Raw genomic sequence first — 21,493 nt, 5'->3', positions numbered from 1 at the left:
TTCTCCCACTGGTTAGCCTAGAATCGCAGGTGAAACATAACACTTATTTGTGGGATCAGTTATCTTAGCACCTTGGTCCAAGCATTTTCCATTTAAGTAGAAGAATATAGCTCTTTCCATGATGTAGCTATAACTCTAGGGGTCTGGTATAATGTGATTATTTACATATGTTTAGTTAAATGGTTACTTTTTATTAATTACATTTAATAAAGCCAAACTGTCAGCAGAGATGTGGATTTTTTTGCCAGAGTGTTTGTATGTTAGGATGTACACAGTATGCACTCTTCCGTCTTTTACCGGTAAATCAGATTAGAAGATATTAAATGTCCAGTTAAAATTTGTGAAATTGTCTTAGGTATGACTTCTGATTTTGTTTAAATTTAATGTGTTTGCAGACAATGACTGGTATTTGTGTCACGTGACAATTATTGCCCCAGAAGAGGAACTTCTATCCTGGGGTATGTACCCATACCCCTATTTGGCACGTGTTGATCCTGATGCCCGGAAAGGCACTCTGATCTACCAGCTTGTGGCCCATTACAATAACAATGAAAACTCCAGTGTTGGGATAACTTATGCACTTATTGCAGGTAAGTTCTTTCTGAATCAACTGATTAATCTGCATGATTGTGAGATTTTTATTTTAGCAATTTCCAATTTTGTCATTTAGTTGATAAGATTTCAATAGAATAGCCTTGTTTAGACATACTGGGTGAAGGTAAGAGGTGATGAGTAAAGTGGTGTAAATTAAACCAGTACATGAGTGTAAGGGAGTTGGTTACTCCCATACAAAGTGACCAGAATCAGGCTAAGGTCTGGCCTGTCAGATTAAGAGTCAGACTAAGGGTCCCACCAATCCATGCTGGCTTCTCAGGTCCAGAAATGGCACTAAATGCTGTGTAGGTGGTCCAGCTTGGATCATTGTCCTCTTCCTCCTCGTCAATCTTCCACCTCTTCTGAGTGCTCTCCTGCTGTCAGAGGAGCTGCTGCTGCTGTAGAATATTCTTCTGCTCCCACATCATCTGCTCGATGGTGCGACAGGCAAAGTCCAATGCCAAATTCATCCAGCTTTGACTGCTGTAATACAGCCCAAGCAATTGTCCTAGTGCATGGAACATTGCTGGGTCCACGTTGGCAGAGAAGGAATTAGAAAATGGCACAAGCCCGCCTGGAAAGGAAGTATGTGGCAGAGACAGTGGAAACATGGGATTTAAAAAAAATAAAATTCAACCCACTTGACTTCCCACAATTCACAGTGAAAACAATCCCGGGGCTCTCACTGTTCAGCATGCACATGGGATGCCTGTTCCATTCTCAGTTCACATTGTCTGAACACATGGAGGTGGTTTGCTATGAACTGAGGGTGTAGTGTTCTTGGGGGAGGGGTATCCTGAGCTGGATCACCGACACAGCATTCAATACCTTTTGGGGGGGGGAGGGGGGCTGGGAAGCCACCGTGAATTGGTGGGGAAAGGATTGTTTTGCAGATGGGGGCTGACCAGCAGTGGCAAGAGAATTTCAGGATGGGGAGGGCTACTTTTTTTGAGATCTGTGCAGAACTGACCTTGGGAGCTGCAATGACCGCATCCCAATATGCGGTGTCCCATACCCATTGTTAGAGTTAGGGTTAGATAATGAGCACATGTCCTAATATAGCTTTGTAGTGCATTAAGCCTGAAGGCTGCTGAGTGAGGGCACGAGACAGCTAGCTTTAGAGCTAGAGTTGCGTCCTGGGTGTTTTATGTCAGTGCGCAATATTGGGTAATTGGCGCTTGACACAAAGTCCATATATAACATGTGTACACTGTCTCTCTCACAATGCACAGTATGGACCAGCGGTAAAATAAAGAATTGGTTTTTTAAAAAAGGGAGAATGTGTAGAGAGAAAAATGAGGGATTTGAAGCCGAAGTTTAAAGGTAATGAAGATGCAAATGAATGTTCTTACTGTGATGCCTCTACTAGAATGGTTTTTGTACATCTATTGATAGGTGGCGAAGAGCGATTTGAAGTTGATATGGATACAGGTATTATAATGACAACCGGTTTGCCTTTAACTTGGAATAAGGAATACGTGGTCACAGTGCAGGCCACTGATGAATACAGCAACAAAAGTCCTTATGCCTCCATCTCTATCCTGGTTGGCTCCAGACTTCCCCAGTTTACTAACATGTCCTACAGTGTGTGTGTCCCTGAAAGTACTCCAGCAGGAGAAAAGTAAGTGAAAGAAAGCCAGGGTCCAGTACTTTGAGAGAAACTTTGTGGAGCACCACATAGTGACTCATTTGCAACCAGTGTTGTTTGTTCATAGGGCTACACTTGAATTGATATTCCTGTATTGAAGTTCAAAAGGAAAATGTGACTCTTTCAAATGGAGGAGCAGCATAGCACAGTGGACCAAGCACTAGGCTGGGAACAGGAAGTATGGGATTCAAATCCCAGCTCTGGCACTGATTTGGCTAGGACAAATCATTACATCTCTGAAATGCCTTCCATCTTCCACCCCTTCCTGTAAAATGCACACATGCCAAACATCTCCCTTTAGGAGAGAGGTTCCTTGACTTTTGTTAAAATGTTTCTTTTTCTCCATGTTTTGTGCCTCCAAACAGTTTCTGCAAACTAAATGGATTTCAGTGAAAATTAACGGGTTATCCCTATGGTACTTGCCAAGTGGTCCCTATTTATTGTTTTCAAATGCTGCATTTATTGGAATAAGGATTTTTTTCTTTTTTGCCTGCCTATCTGTCTCAGAGATTGTAAGGATTCGTGTTTGCACAGTGCTTTGAAAAGGAAACATCCTGTGACAGTACCTATTTTGTTATGATGCCTCTGCGGGTTCGTGTAAGCTTTCAGTGTTCTGTAGCTGACGGAATAGTAATGAAAATTATCTCTAGCAGTGTGGCCAATGATAAGTTAATTTAATTGTATTTAATCTTCTCTTAGTGGAGGTTTACATTTAAAAAACCAACCAACCAAAGCCTCTGTTTGTGTTGATGTCCTCTTCAGATCTTTTTAGTTCTGGGTACCTTGACACCAGAAATTTGTAGGCTGATGGAAGTGAACTTAGGAGACAACAGAATTAAAAAGGCTGGGAGATTTGATTCATGAAGAGCTCTTCAAAGCTCCACTCGCTAATGACAGGCAAGCATGGGACCACTTGGTAAAATTTAAAGGGAGACCATTAACTTCAAAAATCACACTTCTGTCTACCTTTATTTTTACTGTTACAAGTGGCACATAAGATTACTGTGACAAAGACATTAGAGAGAAATACTTTCTATTTTTCCAATGTTCTTGCTTTGCACACATCCCCAATATAATCAGTTGGTGTCCCGCGTCTCTATGGGTTTTTCACTCCACAACAAGGAGAGGAAAAGATTTTTAAAATGTGTTTGTAAAGCCATAAAAATTGGCAAGGAGACTTAGAGGCAGGTGTAGAAAAAGCTGTTGGTTTTATAGGGTTTATAGAGCGAGCTGAAGGTATGCCTCTTTACAGTGATGAAGGGATGAGACAGAATTTCTGTATGTGGCTGGTTGGCTGAGTTCCTGCTGAAATGATCGATGCTGCTGGGATTGTAGTGATTCATGATGTTAGTGCCTGGAGCCTTAGATAGGAGTCTATTTTAAATCTAAATAAATAAATACCGAAAGTACTCAACTATTTTTTTAATAGACTAGATTTCAAGTTGCCAGGTAAAGTGTGTGTATGTGGGGGGGGGAGGGGGCCTATTTTTTCTAGATTGTGAAGAAAATCTTCCAAATGTGTATTCAGTGTAAACTAGTGCTGTCGATTAATCACAGTTAACTCACGTGATTAACTCAAAGAAAGAATGGTGATTAATCGCAGTTTTAATCACACTGTTAAACAATAGAATACCAATTGAAATTTATTAAATATTTTGGATGTTTTCCTACATTTTCAAATATACTGATTTCCGTTACAACACAGAATACAAAGTGTACAGTGCTCACTTTATATTATTTTTATTACAAATACTTGCGCTGTAAAAATGATAAACAAAAGAAATAGTATTTTTCAATTCACCTTATACAAGTACTGTAGTGGAATCTCTTTATCGTGAAAGTGCAATTTACAAATATACATTTTTGTTTTGTTATATAACTGCACTCAAAAACAAAACCATGTAAAGCTTTAGACCCTACAAGTCCACTCAGTCCTACTTCTTGTTCAGCCAATCACTAAGACAAACAAGTTTGTTTACATTTACGGGAGATAATGCTGCCCGCTTCTTATTTACAATGTCACCTGAAAGTGAGAACAGGCATTCGCATGGCACTGTTGTAGCTGGTGTTGCAAGATATTTACGTGCCAGATGCGCTAAAGATTCATATGTCCCTTCATGCTGCAACCACCATTCCAGAGGACATGTGTCCATGCTGATGACAGGTCTGTTCAATAACGATCCAAAGCAGTGCAGACCGGTGCATGTTCATTTTCATCATCTAAGTCAGATGCCACAAGCAGAAGGTTGATTTTCTTTTTTGGTGGTTCGGGTTCTGTAGTTTCTGCATCGGAGTGTTGCTCTTTTAAGACTTCTGAAAGCATGCGCCACACCTCGTCCCTCTCAGATTTTGGAAGGCACTTCAGATTCTTAAACCTTGGGTCAAGTGCTGTAACTATCTTTAGAAATCTCACATTTAATACGTTCTATGCATTTTGTCAAATCTGCAGTGAGTGTTCTTAAAATGAACAACATGCTGGATTATCATGATTTTTTTTAACGAGCATCATCAGCCTGGAAGCATGTCCTCAGGAATGGTGGTTGAAGCATGAAGGGACATATGAATCTTTAGCGCATGTGGCATGTAAATATCTTGCAATGCCAGCTACAAAAGTGCCATGCGAACATCTGTTCTTACTTTCAGGTGACATTGTAAACAAGAAGCGGGCAGCATTGTCTCCTGCACATGTAAACAGACTTGTTTGTCTGAGTGATTGGCTGAACAAGAAGTAGGACTGAGTGGACTTGCAGGCTCTAAAGTTTTACATTGTTTTATTTTTGAATGCAGTTATTTTTTGTGCATAATTCTACATTTGTAAGTTCAACTTTCATGAGAAAGAGATTGCACTACAGTACTTGTATTAAGTGAATTGAAAAATACTATTTTTTTTATTTTTACAGTGCAAATATTTATAATAAAAAATAAATATAAAATGAGCACTATACATTTTGTATTCTGTGTTGAAATTGAAATCAATATATTTGAAAATATGGAAAACATCCAAAAATATTTAAATAAATGGTATTCAATTGTTTAACAGCACAATTAATTGTGATTAATTTGTTTAATCTCTTGACAGCCCTAATGTAAACAGATTCAGGTAAGGCTGGCTTCACTGCCCCTGCTGCTGCTGCTACAGAGTAGCTTTGCCAAGCAGCAGCAGGGTGACACTGACAAGACTGGTCAGTTTTATTGCTGCTATTCAGAAGCTTCTGATCAGCATGGAACTGTAAAGCTTTGAGTAGCAGAAGAGGCAGATGCTGGAGTTAGTTGCATGGGAGGAGAAAGTAGGCTGAAGAAGCAGTAAAGTGATGGAGACCTACCTGCTACCTCTTCAGAGGCTCTGATCATGAAGGTACACAATTCCCCTCCTCTCCTGCAGATTAGAGGGGGGTAGCACTTCAAATAAAATGGGACATACTAGCCAGAGGCTGATATCTACAATGGAGCCCCAAACAAGGCAGTGACAGTACCTGGTAGAAATCCCAGCCCCTTTCTCCTTCCCAGCAACTCTGGAAGCAGGGGCTGGGTTTCTCACCAGGTCATTGTCCTGGACCTCACTGGTGGGGCCTTTCCCCTTTGTCTTCCATATCTACTTCTGTCTAGTAAGTGTCTGGTTAAGATGTTTTCAATCCCAGCTTCTGAAGAAAGATTAAAAGAAATATATGTAATTTAGCTACATGATCACTAAGGTAGAAAACTTAATGGTCTGCAAGGATTGAAAGGTGCAAATACCCAGGAAGGAATAAATGTTTAGTCAGGTGATTGGGAATAATGGGTTGAAATGAAGAAAAGGCAAATTGTTACCCAAGATCTGATATAGTGAGGAATAGTGTCCCCAGGGGAGTGGCAGAGTCCTGTCTGCAAGAGTCATTTTAAATGTAGACCAGATGAAGTATTAGAAGATATTTGCAGGGGCCAGTCCTGCACTTTTCTGCAACTGGGCTATGTGGCATAATCTGCCTTCTGTCTCTACCTTCTCTGACTCTCCTAGTGAAACAGACTGTAACAAGTTGGCTAATGACTATGCTATTGTTCTTCACAGAGTAGCGGTTGTGGAGGCTGTTTCCTTCCAGAGCCGGCCTCTTTCTTACACTCTGCTGATGAACCCCAGTGGCCTTTTCAGCCTGAGCCAGGAGAGTGGAGAGCTCAGTTTGACCCATATAGTGGATTATGAGAGCGAGCACCATCTCTATCACTTTCTCGTGAAAGTGGTGGAAGCTGAGAGCGGACTTAGCAGTGTAACTGAGGTACAATGAATCACTTGGCTTTACATGAATATAATGAATCACCTTACTATAGTAGCTATTTCCTCCATCAAGATTGTATTTAGTGATCTCATTACATACACTGATAATCTAAATAACAACACAAAGCTGCGTGTAGATTGGGAGGGAGGGTGGTTTTATTGTCAAGGCAGTGGACTGAGACTCAGATCTGGGTTCAGTTTCTGGGTTTGCAAAATACTTCCTGTGTGACATTGGCCAAGGAACATTTTATCTTTGCCTTATGATTAAAAACATAATCTGTTCAGAAAAAACGGGTTTGCTGCTTTCTTACTCACAGAGGTGTTGTGGGAATGAGTTCGATAATGTCTGAGGGCAGCATAGAGATATTACAGTAACAGGTGCAATAAGTACCTAGATACTCAGACTGAGAGATGTATGACTGTGAAGCATTATGAACTACAATGTGCTGAGCAAGTGCTGAGCAAAAATAGCAAAAATGTGACAAAGTATCTATAATCTGGTAGTATCTGGTTTCAGATTGAAACATAACATTTCATGCATTAAGATGTAAGAATTGATTTTTGAGCCAAAATTTTAGATTGAGTTTTTAAAAAAATTACATTATTTTTTTATGAAAATAGGACACTTCAATGGAGTGGTCCTGATTTTGATTTTTTTTAAATGGCAAAAGGGGGAATACCTTGCCTGAAATTGGACTAAGTTGGTAAAGTATAAAATGTGAAAAACCTTCTGATTTTGAGGTTTGCAGATTTCATAGCAAATATTTTGCAGTGCTATGTTGTACCGAGAAATTTTAGCGCCCAACAAACATTATTTTAACATGGAAATGAAAATATTTTGTAAAAGTAAATGCATTGAGTGATCAGATGTGAGTGAAAGGGGTAAAAACTAACAAGGCTGACTAGAGCCAGTACATCAGTGCTCTCACACATTTCATTTCTGGGAAGCAGCAGGTCAGTCCTGGTAGGCCTCTCTTCAGCAGACACCTATCATTTTCTGTTTAGTCTTTTCTTCTGCCTCCTGTCCCACACAGGTCATAGTTCACATCACTGATGACAATGACTGCTCTCCAGAATTCCAGCACTCCATTTACAGCCATGACAACATTCCTGAAACCATCCCAGTTGGCACATCTCTGTTGCAAGGTGATCATTTCTCTACTACCTCTTATTCCATCTTCTCACAAGAATTAACTTGTGACTGTGGGGTCTACCTAATCTGATCAGTTCAAGTGTTTACCATGCCCATCAGCATGGTATCTGAGTACCTTCCAAAAGTGCATTAAAGGATGTGACCAACATCTGTCATATGGGGTTTTTTTTTTCTTCTTCTTTCTCTCAAGAGGGAATACTGTTTGTGGATTTTTATTGTGTGTATAATGTGCTGTGTGGCATCTCTTTCTTTTTAAGTCAGGCTGAAGAAGTGTGCCTTGCACTTGGAATGGAAGGTGGTGAGGTTTGAGTGTAGCTCTTGTATTCTGCAGGAGTTCAAGCCATAGTCATGGACTGACGACCCCCTGAGAAATCTCTGTCTCCTACACAGATATCTCCTATGCAGTAGATAGTTGCATTGTTCCAGAGGAGCAGAACTGTTGACCTTCTCCCAGAGCTTGAGATGACCTCCTAGGTATCTTGAGCCTAGACCATTGAATGCCTTGAAGAGAGGACTGAGATCTTGAACTTGAAACAATATTCTATGGTGAATCGGTGTAGCGAGAGGAGGACAAGTTTTATGTGCTCATGGTAACTTGTGTGGCTGAGAAGGCAAGCTGTGGCATTCTCTACTAGTTGTAGTTTCCTACGGGCTGACTGTTTCGTGCCCAGCACCCTATATAAAGTATCAATGCAGGGACTCAGGGACATCAGCAGTCTAAGCCTCTTAGACATATACTCAAGGAAGGAATAGCTCACCTCCCTGATGCCTGGAGGTGAGGCCTGATGCCCTGTAGGGAGGGAAAGAATGTCATTGTCTGTCTTTAACAGAGTGGCAGCAAGTAAAATAAAATATACCGTCAGCATCTCTTCCACTTCTGCAGCACACCCTCCCAGACATACGAAACCCTTCCTCGCATGGGACCTCTTGCAGCTGACTGCACATCAATCTAGGATCACACACCATTAGTGACACTGATTTAATTTGGCCATCTCTTGTCTTTAATCAATTACAGTTATTTTTCTGTTTCACACTCCAGTACGGAAAGGCCGAAATCTCTTCAAACAGGCATGCACTGTGGTTTGTCAGTACACATGGCATTCACAGGTTTTGTAAAGTAGATTTTACCATGGTGTAGTCGAATTAAAATGTGGCGAAGGAACAAACTTTTGAAAAGTACGTGCAGTATATATTGCTATGCATGTGGTTTATCGTTCCACATTGTGTGCCTTAGACATGCATATATTGTTACTTTGAATATAAACTTGGAGTGCACAAGAAGATAAAAGTGAAATAGAAATGTCAGCTGTTGAAAGATTAGAGCTATAGAAAATATCTATGTACCAAAATAACATCCTTGCAATTATGATGCTATCAGCCTAAATTTCATATACTTATGTTACAAATAACATCATAGATTAAATCTGAATGAATTGTTCAGGGGTGAAAGTAACTTAAAGGATTTACTGGTACGCCGGAGTCCTGCGCAGGGGGCGTGGCCTCAACCGGAAGAGGCGTGGCCTCAACCGGAAGAGGTGGGGCCTTTAAAGCACCGGGCCCTTTAAATCACTAGCCTGGGGAAGCCAGTCCGGTCCAGCATGGCATACTGGCTCTTGCCGGTACACCGTACCAGACCATACTGGCTTACTTTCACCTCTGGAATTGTTTGAATTAATACATAATATGTTTGAATTCATAATGTTGCAGGAAATTGTTTATCTGTTAAGACGGGGGGTTAGATTTAATGTAATGAAAACATTTATATTCACAATATGGTTTTAAAAAAATCTCTTACAATAAAATTTAAAAAAATGTTGGAAGCTACAATAGTGTCCTTTTAAAGTGAAATGGAGTTATCTGGACCTAATAACTTACAAAAAGGTACATATGGAAAATATATTTCTACCTGCTATACCTTAGCATTTCACAGGCTTTCACTGTTCACTTTAATGACTTTTATTTTTTCCCTTTTATATTTTGAGTAAATAGGTCTGTTATTAATCATTGTTCCTTCAATACTTATTCTGTGTTTTCATTTTGAATAAAGCAACAGTTTCCATCTGTTAGTTTAAACATTGCAGATGCATGCTGCTTGCTCTGTCAGAGTGCATCTGTATCATCACATTTGGGTATTCTGAAGAAGTGTTTAATTTTGAGATGAAAGCCCTCAGATCTACCAATTGGATTAATGAGTTGGTTTAAATTGATGCCAGCTAAGTGTTGGTGTGAGGTGAAGCCTCTTCATTTGGTGAGAAAAACAGCATGGCACTTAAGAGACAGCGCTAATCTTTTAAGATCACTTTTGGTACAACAGTGTAAACTCCAGCTCTTTATTAGATTGACTTGCCTGCCTCTGAACAGATGGGGCATTGAGTACTGTGAATAAACATTTACCGGAGAAGAACATTTAATCACTCCTTGAACCTGCAGAACTAGAATTAATTTGCAAACTGGACACCATCAGATTAGGCCTGAATAAAGACTGGGAGTGGTTGGGTCATTACAAAACCTAAACCTAATTCCCCCAATACTAATTTCCCCTTACCGTTACTCACACCTTCTTACTCTGAAACCTGTCACACCTTCTTGTCAACTGTCTGAAATGGGCCATTTTCATTACCACTTCAAAAGTTATTTTTCCTCCCTTAGTATCCTGCTGTTAATTGAATTGTCTTGTTAGACTGGCCTCACACTTGGTAAGGCAACTCCCATCCTTTCATGTATTTATACCTGCTCCTGTATTTTCCACTCCATGCATCTGATGAAGTGGGTTCTAGCCCATGAAAGCTTATGCCCAAATAAATGTGTTAGTTTCTAAGGTGCCACAAAGTGTCCTCCTTGTACCTCGAAGCAGCAGGTAATTAAAAAGAATGTTAGTTATCACGTAGCTAATTACATTTGAAAGGCATTCCCAGAGAGAGTTGGGGGTGGGGGGGGAGAAATGTCAACAGTGATGAACAAAGCCCTAGTCTGAGCAGCTTGACTTGGTCCTTGACCCAACAGCGATTGCTTAAATCAAATAAAAAAAAAAAAAAAGCTGACTCCACAAACATAACAACAGAAAGCAACAGAGAGTCCTGTGGCGCCTTTAAGACTAACAGATGTATTGGAGCATAAGCTTTCGTGGGTGAATGCCCACTTCGTCGGATGCAAGATGCATTCACCCACGAAAGCTTATGCTCCAATACATCTGTTAGTCTTAAAGGTGACACAGGACTCTCTGTTGCTTTTTACAGATCCAGACTAACACGGCTACCCCTCTGATACATAACAACAGAAATGAGTCAAAAAGCCCTTGGCCCTCAGGACTCATCTACAGCTCCTTTCCTTGTGCTGCAAGGAGGCTCTCTTGGAGGCAGCCTGGACCTAGCTCCTCTTGCAGAGAATTGTTGCCCTATTGAAGTCCCAAGCGTTTGTCCTCTTGCTTCCTGTTTCTCCCTCTTTATACTTTGGCTTGCCCTCATTAGCTACAGCAGCGGTGGGCCTCTCTCCATAATTGACATTTCTCACAGATGAGCTGGGGCAGCTTTGATTTTGCTATCTGCAGGCAGGGAGGGTTCTTAACCCCTTTGTGCCTCTGTGTTTTGTATGGGGTTTGTTGTCCCCATCACAGCAGAGATGCTATTTATGGCTGATATTTTTCTAACTGCCTGTTGATTGTGTGGTAATTGCCAGTGTTCACTACTTATACAAACAATGTCATGCTGCATTCTGGAACATTCTTCCATGGCAAACTCATGTCTCTGGGATCAATATTTTTTTTTTTTTTTTTTTTTTTAAGTTCTTGCGACAGACTGTGACTCTGGCTCCAATGCTGAGATCACCTACTTCATTCAAAGCACTGACTTTTCCATCACGCCTGAAGGGGTCATCAATTCTCACCAGCAGCTGAACTTTGAGCGAGCAAACCATATGTATGAGTTTGTGGTCATAGCTGTGGACAAAGGCCATCCTCCTCGGACAGGAACTGCATCAGTGCGCATCAGAATGACTAATGTGAATGACGAGGCACCTGTGTTCTCTCAATCTGGGTAAGCAGACTTTAAACCCTGGATTGTTTTCTGTGTTGCAATTTGTACTAATAATCCTGATTACACTTTGCTTAATGGGCATATCCTGCCAGTTAATAAGCATCTACTTATGTTCTGAGCACTCTCCACTACCAGTGAAGTCAGTGGAATAACTTACATGAGTGTGTGAGGGATTGGACTGTAAGGTTCTAGATTGTAAGATGTACACACATTAATTGTGACATAGCACATTGGATCCTTAGATCCATTATTACATACAGAAATAACATAATTAGGCTGTATTTAATGGAATGACTGAAAGATCTAACTTCTAGGGGAATATTTTTGTATGTGTGGGTGCCTTGGTCTTATGATGACTGGCCCTCTAAACACCTGAGCCAGAAGGAGAGAGTGGGTATGAAATGCTTGATCAAAACAAGTGTCAAAAAAGATTGCATAGTAAATAACCTTCATTAGATTCTGTTTAGTTAAAATGCATTTTTCCCTCTGTAATAAATTTAAATTCTTTCTTTTTTTGTCATAAGTGTAGAATACAGCCATTTATAATAAAGTACTAAATGTGTTAACATTTTATACATTGAAGATCTATAGTCCCATTCTATATATAGGCTCTTTATACCATCCTCATCATGGCAGTTCACATTTGGGTATTCTGGTATCCATTATTGCAGGGGTGGCCAACCTGAGCCTGAGAAGGAGTCAGAATTTACCAATGTACATTGCCAAAGAGCCATAGTAATACGTCAGCAGCCCCCTATCAGCTTTCCCAGTGCCTCCCGCCCATCGGCAGCCCCACCGATCAGTGCCTCCCCCTCCCTCCTCACACCTCCCGATCAGCTGTTTCTTGGTGTGCAGGAGGCTGGGGGGGGGGAGAGAGAGGGAGGAGCGAGGGCATGGCAGGCTCAGGGGAGGGAGCGGGAAGGGGTGGAGTGGGGGCAGGGCCTATGGCAGAGCCAGGGGTTGAGCAGTGAGCACCCCGCGGGCACATTGGAAAGTTGGCGCCTGTAGCTCCAACCCCGGAGTCTGTGCCTATACGAGGAGCCGCATATTAACTTCTGAAGAGCCACAGGTTGGCCACCCCTGAATTATTGTATTGAGACTTCACTACCATCAGTCACGTGAAGTTTGTTCTTTTTCTTGTCCTCCCCACGGGGGAGAACTGTGTGTGCCGTGTAGTTTAGAGTCTCGTTTTTTGTTACTTTCCAAAAGGTCACTAGAAGTATGCACAGAATTGCAGGATCACAATCATACAGTGCACGCTTCATACCAAAACTAATTCTTTAGATATTCAAAGGCTCTAGTCTTTAACTGGTTAGACTGTGGATGCCCAAAGGTAAACTATATCACATTCACAGAGTTCAGACCATTGGCAGCTTATTAATGGGATTAATAGCTATCCTGATAGTAAATGTGCTTTGATTTGTTTATCGTTGCATCAGTTACAAAACATTCCTCTCGGAAGATGCTGGTCCCAGTACCTTAGTGGCTGCCGTACATGCGAAAGATCCTGATGGAGATGGAGTGTTATACCAGATTGCTGGAGGTAATGAAGATGGCAACTTTGAACTGGATAGCCAGAAAGGTAGGAAAAAGGAAAAGAAGTTTAAAAACATTACCTTATTGTTTGAACCTATGGTAGCTCGGCTTTGTGTCCATGTTGAAAATAATTCATATAGTAATTCAATACATAATTTATGAAAAAAGCAAAACAGCACCTCATTCATACGATCTTTTTATGCTTTCCATAAATTAGAATAGGTTCCCTGTTGGGCTAGGCATTATACAAAACCACAGAAAGACTTGGGTCTCTGGCTCAAGGAGTTTACAGTCGAAGAAGACCAACCCCATCCATACACACCCCAAAATATAGCGATATAGAAATATGACATTTTTGTTTACATTATCGGTAAAATTGCACTTTATCCTCCAAAATCTAGGCATCATTAAACTGCGCAGGAATCCTCTGCCCAAACTGAAAGGACCTCGATATATATTAAACATCACAGCAATAGATGACAATGCCTCTGGGGGACCTGCCCCTCTGAGCAGCTTTGCAGTGGTTATTGTAGGAATTAATGACATTAATAACAACAAACCTGTCTTCAGAAAGGTAAGATATCTGTCTGTAAACCTTCTCCTCCGTATATATCATCACCTTGGGGATCACACTGCCATCTTTAAGGGGGAGATAGAGCAGTGTCTTCTTTGTTTGTAGTAGATGTTGATTTTAAGGGATTATATATGCAAGTATGGTAGATCCTCTACAATGGAATATACTCCCAGTTTTCTGCGGTCTTCAGTATTTAAATTGGAAAAAGTTCCTTTTCAGGAAAGCTTTTTGACTTCTCTAAGGCACTAAGTAATTGAAGCATGTTTTCTTTCATACTCTTCTCAAATGTGTACTGCAAACACACTGGAACATTTCATAGCTAATTTCTATAGTTCTCTATGTAATACTTTTTTGTTATATTTGTAGTGCACTGACTACAGTGACAGCACCTGGGTTTTAGAAAACCAGCCCCCAGGCACCTACGTCTTGCAGGTGGAAGCCTATGATGCAGACCTGGGAGTTAATGGAGAAGTAAAATATGGGCTTATGCACAGAGATGGAGCTTCACCAGGTTTCAGTATTGATCCAGATACTGGTAAGTGGCTCTACACCTGTTACGTTAAGGCAGAATTGCAGTGAATTTGGGTGCATGCTTCTCTGGTATATTAACAGGGAATTCCTATAGCCATGTGGAGAACCATGTTTCCAGGACTGAGCCAACATCAAACAGTCTGAAGTGAATGCTGAGGAAACTGAAAGCTTACCTTTAGTCTGAACACAGCAGAATCCTACTAAAATTATTGAGAAATCATACTTAAGTTTTTTTTAAATGCTATAGGCATGATGTAAAATATGGTAAATCTTTGGCTAATCTTTAACATCCAAAATAAATTGTATTTGATGTGGTAAATAGTAAAATAATCTAGAATATGTGGGTGTAAGCCTACACTGATTTAACTGGCAAGTCAGCAAGGAAAAACAGAACCCCCAATTTATTGGGGTATAAAACTATTCTGAAACATTAACTTTACCTTGGGACAAATCTCACTATAGAAATATAAATAGACTGTTCTTGGCAGAGGAGGAAGCATGAACGGATCTACAGTTCTACGTGAGTGTATATTCACCCCTTTGATGTGAGCTAACAACTCTTTGAACTGGTTAATGTCTGACAAATACAGATTGGAAGTCCAGACTTCAGTTTTAAAATACTACAAATACAGTGGGTATAGCGCCAGAAGGAGATGGTGGTAAACACTGCCACGAGTGTTGAACTAGATAAATATTGTCCCTATATAAATACAAAAAACGCCCTCAGTATAGAATGGTAATTCAGGATGTTCACACCCAGTGGTGAAAGTAATTTAAAGGATTTACTTGTACGCTGGAGTTCTGCGCAGGGGGCGTGGCCTCAACCAGAAGAGGCGGGGCCTTTAAATACCCGGGCCCTTTAAATCAAGATTTAAGTTCCCCGGGGCGCCGCTGCGGTAGTGGCGACCTGGATCCCCTGGTCGTTTAAATAACCGGCAGAGCCCTGCCCCACTAGCCCAGGGCTCTGGCAGCGGAGCTCGGCCGGCGATTTAAAGGGCCCAGGGCTCCGGCCACTGCAGGGAGCCCCGGGCCTTTTAAATCGCATGCCTGGGGAAGCCGGTCCGGTCCAGCACAGCGTACCAGCTTACTTTCATCTTTGTTCACACCTAAATATCTCTGACCCAACTATATAACAGAGATACCAAAGCCTGAGATGGGAAAGGGCAGAAGCAGGGCCGGCTCCAAGTTTTTTGCCGCCCCAAGCAAAAAAATTTTCCCGGGCCCTCCCCCCCCACTGGCCCTGCCCCAACTCCGCCCCTTCCCCGCCCCATTCCAACCCCTTCCCCAAATCCCTGGCCCTGCCGCCTCCCCCGGGCGTGCCGCATTTCCCCTCCTACCCCTCCCTCCCAGGCAAGGGGGGAGAAGCAGAGTGGCAGTGTGCTCGGGGGAGGAGGTGGAGCGGAGGTGAGCTGGGGGGGAGCGGTTCCTCTGCCCCCCCCCCCAGGGTTACTTCCTGTGGCCCTCCCCGCGCCCCCCACCGCCGCAGCTCACCTCCGCTCCGCCTGCTCCCCTGAATGTGCCGCCGCTGCTCCGCTTCTCCCCCCTCCCTCCCAGGCTTGCCGCAAAACAGCTGATTCGCGCGGCAAGCCTGGGAGGGAGGGGGGAGAAGCGGAGCCAGGGCCGGCTCCAGGCACCAGCTTAACAAGCAGGTGCTTGGGGCGGCCAAGGGAGAGGGGCGGCACCTGCGGCAATTCGGGGGCGGCAGGTCCCTCACTCCCTCTAGGAGCGAAGGACCTGCCGCTGAACTGCCGCCGCCGATCGCAGCTTTTTTTTTTTTTTTTTTTTGCTTGGGGCGGCAGAAATGCTGGAGCCGGCCCTGAGCGGAGCGGCGGCGCGCTCGGGGGAGGAAGTGGAGCGGAGGTGAGCTGGGGGGGGAGTGGTTCCTCTTCTCCCCCCGCCAGGGTTACTTCCTGCGGCTCTCCCCGTGCCCCCCACCGCCGCAGCTCACCTCTGCTCAGGGCCGGCTCCCGGCTTTTTGCACCCCAAGAAACAAAAAACAAAACAAAAAAGGAGCCAGAGTGCCGCCCCTTGGAAAGTGCCGCCCCAAGCACATGCTTGGAGCGCTGGTGCCTAGAGCCGGCCCTGGGCAGAAGGTACAGGTTAATTGACAAAACTGAGATGCCAAGAAAGAAGCAGTTAGCAGAGAGTGAGACTTGCATTCTCGGATGGAAGTGTATCTTTGCCAAACTTAACCATAACTACATTTTACTCTATTTTAACCTATTTCATGAGGCTGTTACCTAGATCTTAAACTAAAGATGATTTTCATTATATCACTTACATTTGCTGTGCATTAATTTTTCACTTAGCTGTCTTTGAAATACTCTGACTTAGGTTGTCATTGAAGTAACCTCCATGGATGTTTCTTGGAAAAAAGGGGAACTAACTTCTTTTCTGGGTGGGGAGAGGGAAGTGGGGTAAAAGGTATCTAGCCTGAAGCTCTCTGTCCAGGTGGCCAACCTGAAAGGTGCTGGCTGTTGACAGTAGTGGCACAGTTAGTGCAAGCTGGTGACTGCGAGGAGTGGCAGAAACAGGGAACCTTAAGTTAGTCATGTTTAATCAATACCTTGCGCAGTGGTGGTGCAAGTAAACTGAGCATTGTGGACCTAGTGTGTCCAGTTCTACTACCTACTGTGTGAGTGATGCCTGATGTGGTTTTGCTGGCTTAGTTGTGGCATTGTATGTATAACACACATAAGGTGTTTCTGTTTCTAGGACTCATCACTACTACTCAGAGCTTTGACCGAGAGAAGCTGAGAGAGTGTACGCTCTCTGTTACAGCTACAGATCAAGCTCAGGAGCCATTGATTGGTGTTTGTCAAATCACCATCTTCATTGCTGATGTCAATGACAATGACCCCAAGTTTGAGAGCAGTCGCTACCAATGTGAGTGATTTAACCACGCACCCTCTGTCCTAACATCACACAGCACACAGGAGCGTGAATGTAGTTGACAGATTGAGTTCTTTTTAAAATACAGCTATCTGTGAAAATAACTCTTCATGCTGGTGATTGCCTCTCTCTTAAAAGTGACCGATTTTTGGGTCACCTTATTCACTATGTGACTGGAACAGTGCTACATGGTTCAAGCTGACTTGTTTTCCCAAACACAATGAAGGTGACACACTTAATCTTTCCAGGGGTAGTTAAATCCTTCCTTTTTGTGTGAATCTCTTGGTATCTATCCTGCTCAGTAGGAATATGTCTGCCATATGTTTTTCTGAAGGATTACATTCAAATATATGGGACAGCAAGATAGGTTGGCAGAATCAGTCTATATTCCTAGACCAGAACCTTATTTCTGGGACTCCTTTTACCCTAAAGTAATACAGAAGGTGAGACTCCAAAGAGCCTGTAATCTGTCTAGAAACCTCCTTGGCGTGAAAACAAACTTTGTGGAAATTGAAGGGGCTCATGAAAGGCCTTGTCTAGGCTAGGATAAAAGGTGGTTTTGTTTAATTAAAGGTGTTAAACCCTTTTTAAATCCCTAGTGTGGACAGGATAAGTTATATTTTAACACCTGTTAGCTAGCTGTGGCAAACAGTAGGGCACAATCATTTAACACTTTTTAAAAATGTGTAAACTTGTCAGTACCTAGTAGAAACAGGTTTTTAAGTAGCACTTAATTAAAATGTGTTGGCCAACATGCTTTAGGAAAAGGAGTGTGTGTGGCGGTGGTGATGGGTTTTTTTGTTTGTTTGTTTTGTTTTTTTTTAAGTCCCTACTTTGAGCTACTCATGATACAGACATGTGCGGTGCAAAATTTTCCAGACCTGCTAGTGCACTCTAATCTCAATTTGCAATACTGAATCTTTTGAACATAGGCAATTTCTGTGCTTGTTCTGATGTGAGGAATAGGGATTAGGAGGCTGTCAAAATTGTCACATGTGGCTTGAATTAAATGTGAATGCCAGCAATTAAAATATGACTACATTTGAGGTTTTAATAAATCCCAATTCCAGCAAAACTCCTTCAAAGGAGGAGCACAAGAACTGCCATACTGTAGCAGACTTAATGGTCCATCTAATGCCCTACCCTGTGTCTGACACTGGCCAGCACCAGATCCTCTGAAGGAAGGTGCCAGAGACCCCCGACTGAACAGTTATGAGTAACCTGCTCATAGAAGTAGTGAATTTGGTACATGTGAAGTAGTGAATTTGGTATGTGTGAAAGTTACCTGATTGGTCACCAGTATGGTTCCTGAGGACAGGCAGATCACAGGCAGCTGTGTTTCATTTGTGATCTGGAAGGGACTTGCCAAAACAGTAACATGGTGAGATGATAATGTTTTTTGTGATGCAGACATCTGGTCCACTAGGAATTGGACTGACTCTAATAACACTCATGGGCCACTAAACTCACTGGATGACAGTCACTCTTGGTCACTACTGTCCTGGCCTGGTTCAAACCAATTGCCTAGGAATGAAAAATTCTTCATTACCAATCCATTGAGCTGTTCAGTTTTCCAAGAAATCTTTATTTATTTAAATTGGAGTAAGAATATGGATCTAATTTACTATAATATATTTAGCCTCAGTTTTGAAAGCTTTGCGTAGAGAGAAATTATAAATTTCTTATGTCTTTGATTGGTAAGAATTTTACATTGTTATATGCAGGCATCTGTTACCTTAGCTTAAGTTAACTCCCCCTGCTTGTCTTCACAAAATTATCAGATTGCTATATAACTGTTCCCTTGGTTCCTGCAAATAACTTCAATATCTCAGCTGTGCACAGGCTAAAAGGGGAGCAAGTCGGTTCAAGAAAATCATGTCTGTGGCTACAGAAATAGTCATTTAGGTACTCTGGACATATTTACAAAATGTAAAAGTGAGAAGCTTAGAAAAGCACAGAAATGTATGTTAGTTCTGTTCACTGTTTCTATCATGAGAAATTGAACCATGAATAGGACAAGAGTAATATCATCTGTTTGTGAACTTGGGCTTCATCCAAACTCCAGTCTATTAAATTTACTTAAAGACCACTCATATAATTTAATATAAAGAACATATTTATATAAAACATAAACATGTTTAGGTTTAGTGGTCTAATGCTCTTATATTGCAGAAATGAGTTTGAATCTGGCTTTAAAGGAAGTCAGGAGATGTGGGTATTTTTGGACAACCCTAAATAAGCCCCTATTTATTGTGCTGCAGCAGTTGGGAAAAAATATTAAATTGGATAAGGAATGGGAGAGAAAATGCTGGATATAGTTTAATGTCATTATTTAAATTAATAGTACACCTTCACTTGGCATACAATGTTCAATTCTGGTATCCCTTTGAACAAACAGATACAACGGAAATGGGAAAAGGATAAGGAGGCGTTTCAAATGAGCATTGAATTATTAGAAGTATGGATAAACTTGTTCCTGAAGAGAGTGTGAAAAGACTTCGGAGTGTTCTGTTTAGAGAGGAGCCATAGAAGAGGGGGCACAATAAAGGCTTAAAAAGCAATGAATGGGATAGATGAGACACTGCTATTTTGACTCTTTCATAATACAAAAACAAGGGGACATTCCATGAAACTGAAAGGCAGCAAACTTATCTCTGATAAAAAGGAAATACTTTTTTTTTTTTTTTTACAAAACTAACCTGTGAAAATCATTGCCACGAGTATATCATTGAGGCCGAGAGTTTAGCAGGATTCAAAAAAGGACTAGAGGTGAGTGTGCGTATATGTCAATAAAGGGGAAAGAAACAAAGAGTTCTAGAACTGATATAAACCGTCACGCTTCACAGCATCAACCAGCCTTGGAGGAGGTTAGGGAGAAAGTTAGGCTCTTCCATAGCTGTCCACTTCAGGGTTTCTTACGCCTTCCTCTGGATCATCTGTACTGGCCACTGTCAGAGTCTCAGATTACAGTGGTGCTTTCTGGCTTCGGAATCATCTAGTCTGACCACCTATATAACATAGGCCATGGACCTTCCCCAAAATAATTCTTAGAGTAGAGACTTAATGCTGGTGTATATGGTGCACTGGTCCAATCTGGTATAGCAGTATCTGTGTTCCTGTCTACGAGTGGACTTTGCAAGCTTGACACCACCACCACTCAGTTTGGTATGAATGATGGGACGGACGTCCTAACAGTGACGTAAGAGTTTTTTAGGACAGAACAGGGAAATCTTGATGGAGGAGAGGGTCATGTTTGTTTGAAGGTGAGCCTGACTCAGTGCCTTCAACCACACTGTTCATTCAGTGCTACCAGTATCTGTCTTTCATGAGCACTAAAACTGAGGTTGAATTTTGAGTTCAATATAATGCTGATGCTTCTGGGTGATTGAGAAGCTTCCTGCTCCATTCCTCATATGGGGAGCCTGCTAGCAAAAAGCACTTCTTCAGGATTGGGAAACTGTTCTCCTAGCCCAGCCATGAGGCCGCTCTGACAGTGTGTTCTAGTATCTGTCTATAAGCAATCAATGTTCGTACGTCATGGAATTAAAAATACTGTCTCCTCTTTATAAAAAAAATCAAATGTAATTAGTCATGGGTTTCTAATGTTTCTGGTAACTGCTGGTGCTCTATTCTCATATACTATGGTCTTATTCAAATACGTTGGTTTAAACAATTCATCACTATTAATTATCCATACATGTCTGGAAGGGGCTGTACTCAAATGTTTAACTGTATATAATAGCGACAGCCTAGTAATCATTACAGAAGTGCTTATCGCAAACAGGAACACATGATACAATGCAACATCATTTCCAATTCAGCTTTGAACCTTTTGGTACAATGTATTTTAACAGGATACTATTCTCAGAACATAAAATCTATTGCAGGACAATTGAGAATCTCTTGCAGTATTTACTAGTAATAAATTCCATTGCTATTATTTTATTTCAGTACCAGCAAACCACCTCCGGACATACTTCTGCTTGTAAGAATGGCATGACTAGGCCATTTATTCTTTGGCAGTCACACTTTGGTGGGCAAAGAAAAGTGACTTAGATGAGAATAGAGAACAACAAACGTGCTTCACTTTGGCCCGCGGCCCGCCACCCCCATTGGCCTGGAACAGCAAACCGCGGCCAGTGGGAGCCGCGATTGGCCCAACCTGCGGACGCGGCAGGTAAACAAACCGGCCTGGCCCGCCAGGGTGCTTACCCTGGCGGGCCACGGGCCAAAGGTTGCAGATCTCTATTCTAGTTTAATGTGAAACCAACTTCTCTGGAATACT

At 41.9% G+C, this 21,493-nt stretch overlaps 1 protein-coding gene across 1 annotated transcript in view; it reads left to right on the top strand.

The window, feature by feature from the left end:
- Positions 1 to 21,493, top strand: part of LOC135874899 (neural-cadherin-like) — a 71,384-nt gene that overhangs the window by 16,233 nt on the left and 33,658 nt on the right. Inside the window, exons 3-11 of the mRNA XM_065399850.1 lie at positions 396 to 590; positions 1,990 to 2,215; positions 6,288 to 6,492; positions 7,526 to 7,637; positions 11,426 to 11,675; positions 13,115 to 13,257; positions 13,613 to 13,785; positions 14,152 to 14,320; positions 17,032 to 17,202. Of these exons, the coding sequence (XP_065255922.1) occupies positions 461 to 590; positions 1,990 to 2,215; positions 6,288 to 6,492; positions 7,526 to 7,637; positions 11,426 to 11,675; positions 13,115 to 13,257; positions 13,613 to 13,785; positions 14,152 to 14,320; positions 17,032 to 17,202 (1,579 nt within the window). The 5' untranslated portion in view covers positions 396 to 460. The remainder of the gene's footprint in view (positions 1 to 395; positions 591 to 1,989; positions 2,216 to 6,287; positions 6,493 to 7,525; positions 7,638 to 11,425; positions 11,676 to 13,114; positions 13,258 to 13,612; positions 13,786 to 14,151; positions 14,321 to 17,031; positions 17,203 to 21,493) is intronic.

This window comes from Emys orbicularis, chromosome 2, assembly GCF_028017835.1.
Source record: "Emys orbicularis isolate rEmyOrb1 chromosome 2, rEmyOrb1.hap1, whole genome shotgun sequence".
Lineage (NCBI taxonomy): Eukaryota > Metazoa > Chordata > Testudines > Emydidae > Emys > Emys orbicularis.
The sequence above is the reverse complement of the archived record's forward strand: the minus strand, read 5'-3'. Positions and strand labels throughout refer to the sequence as shown.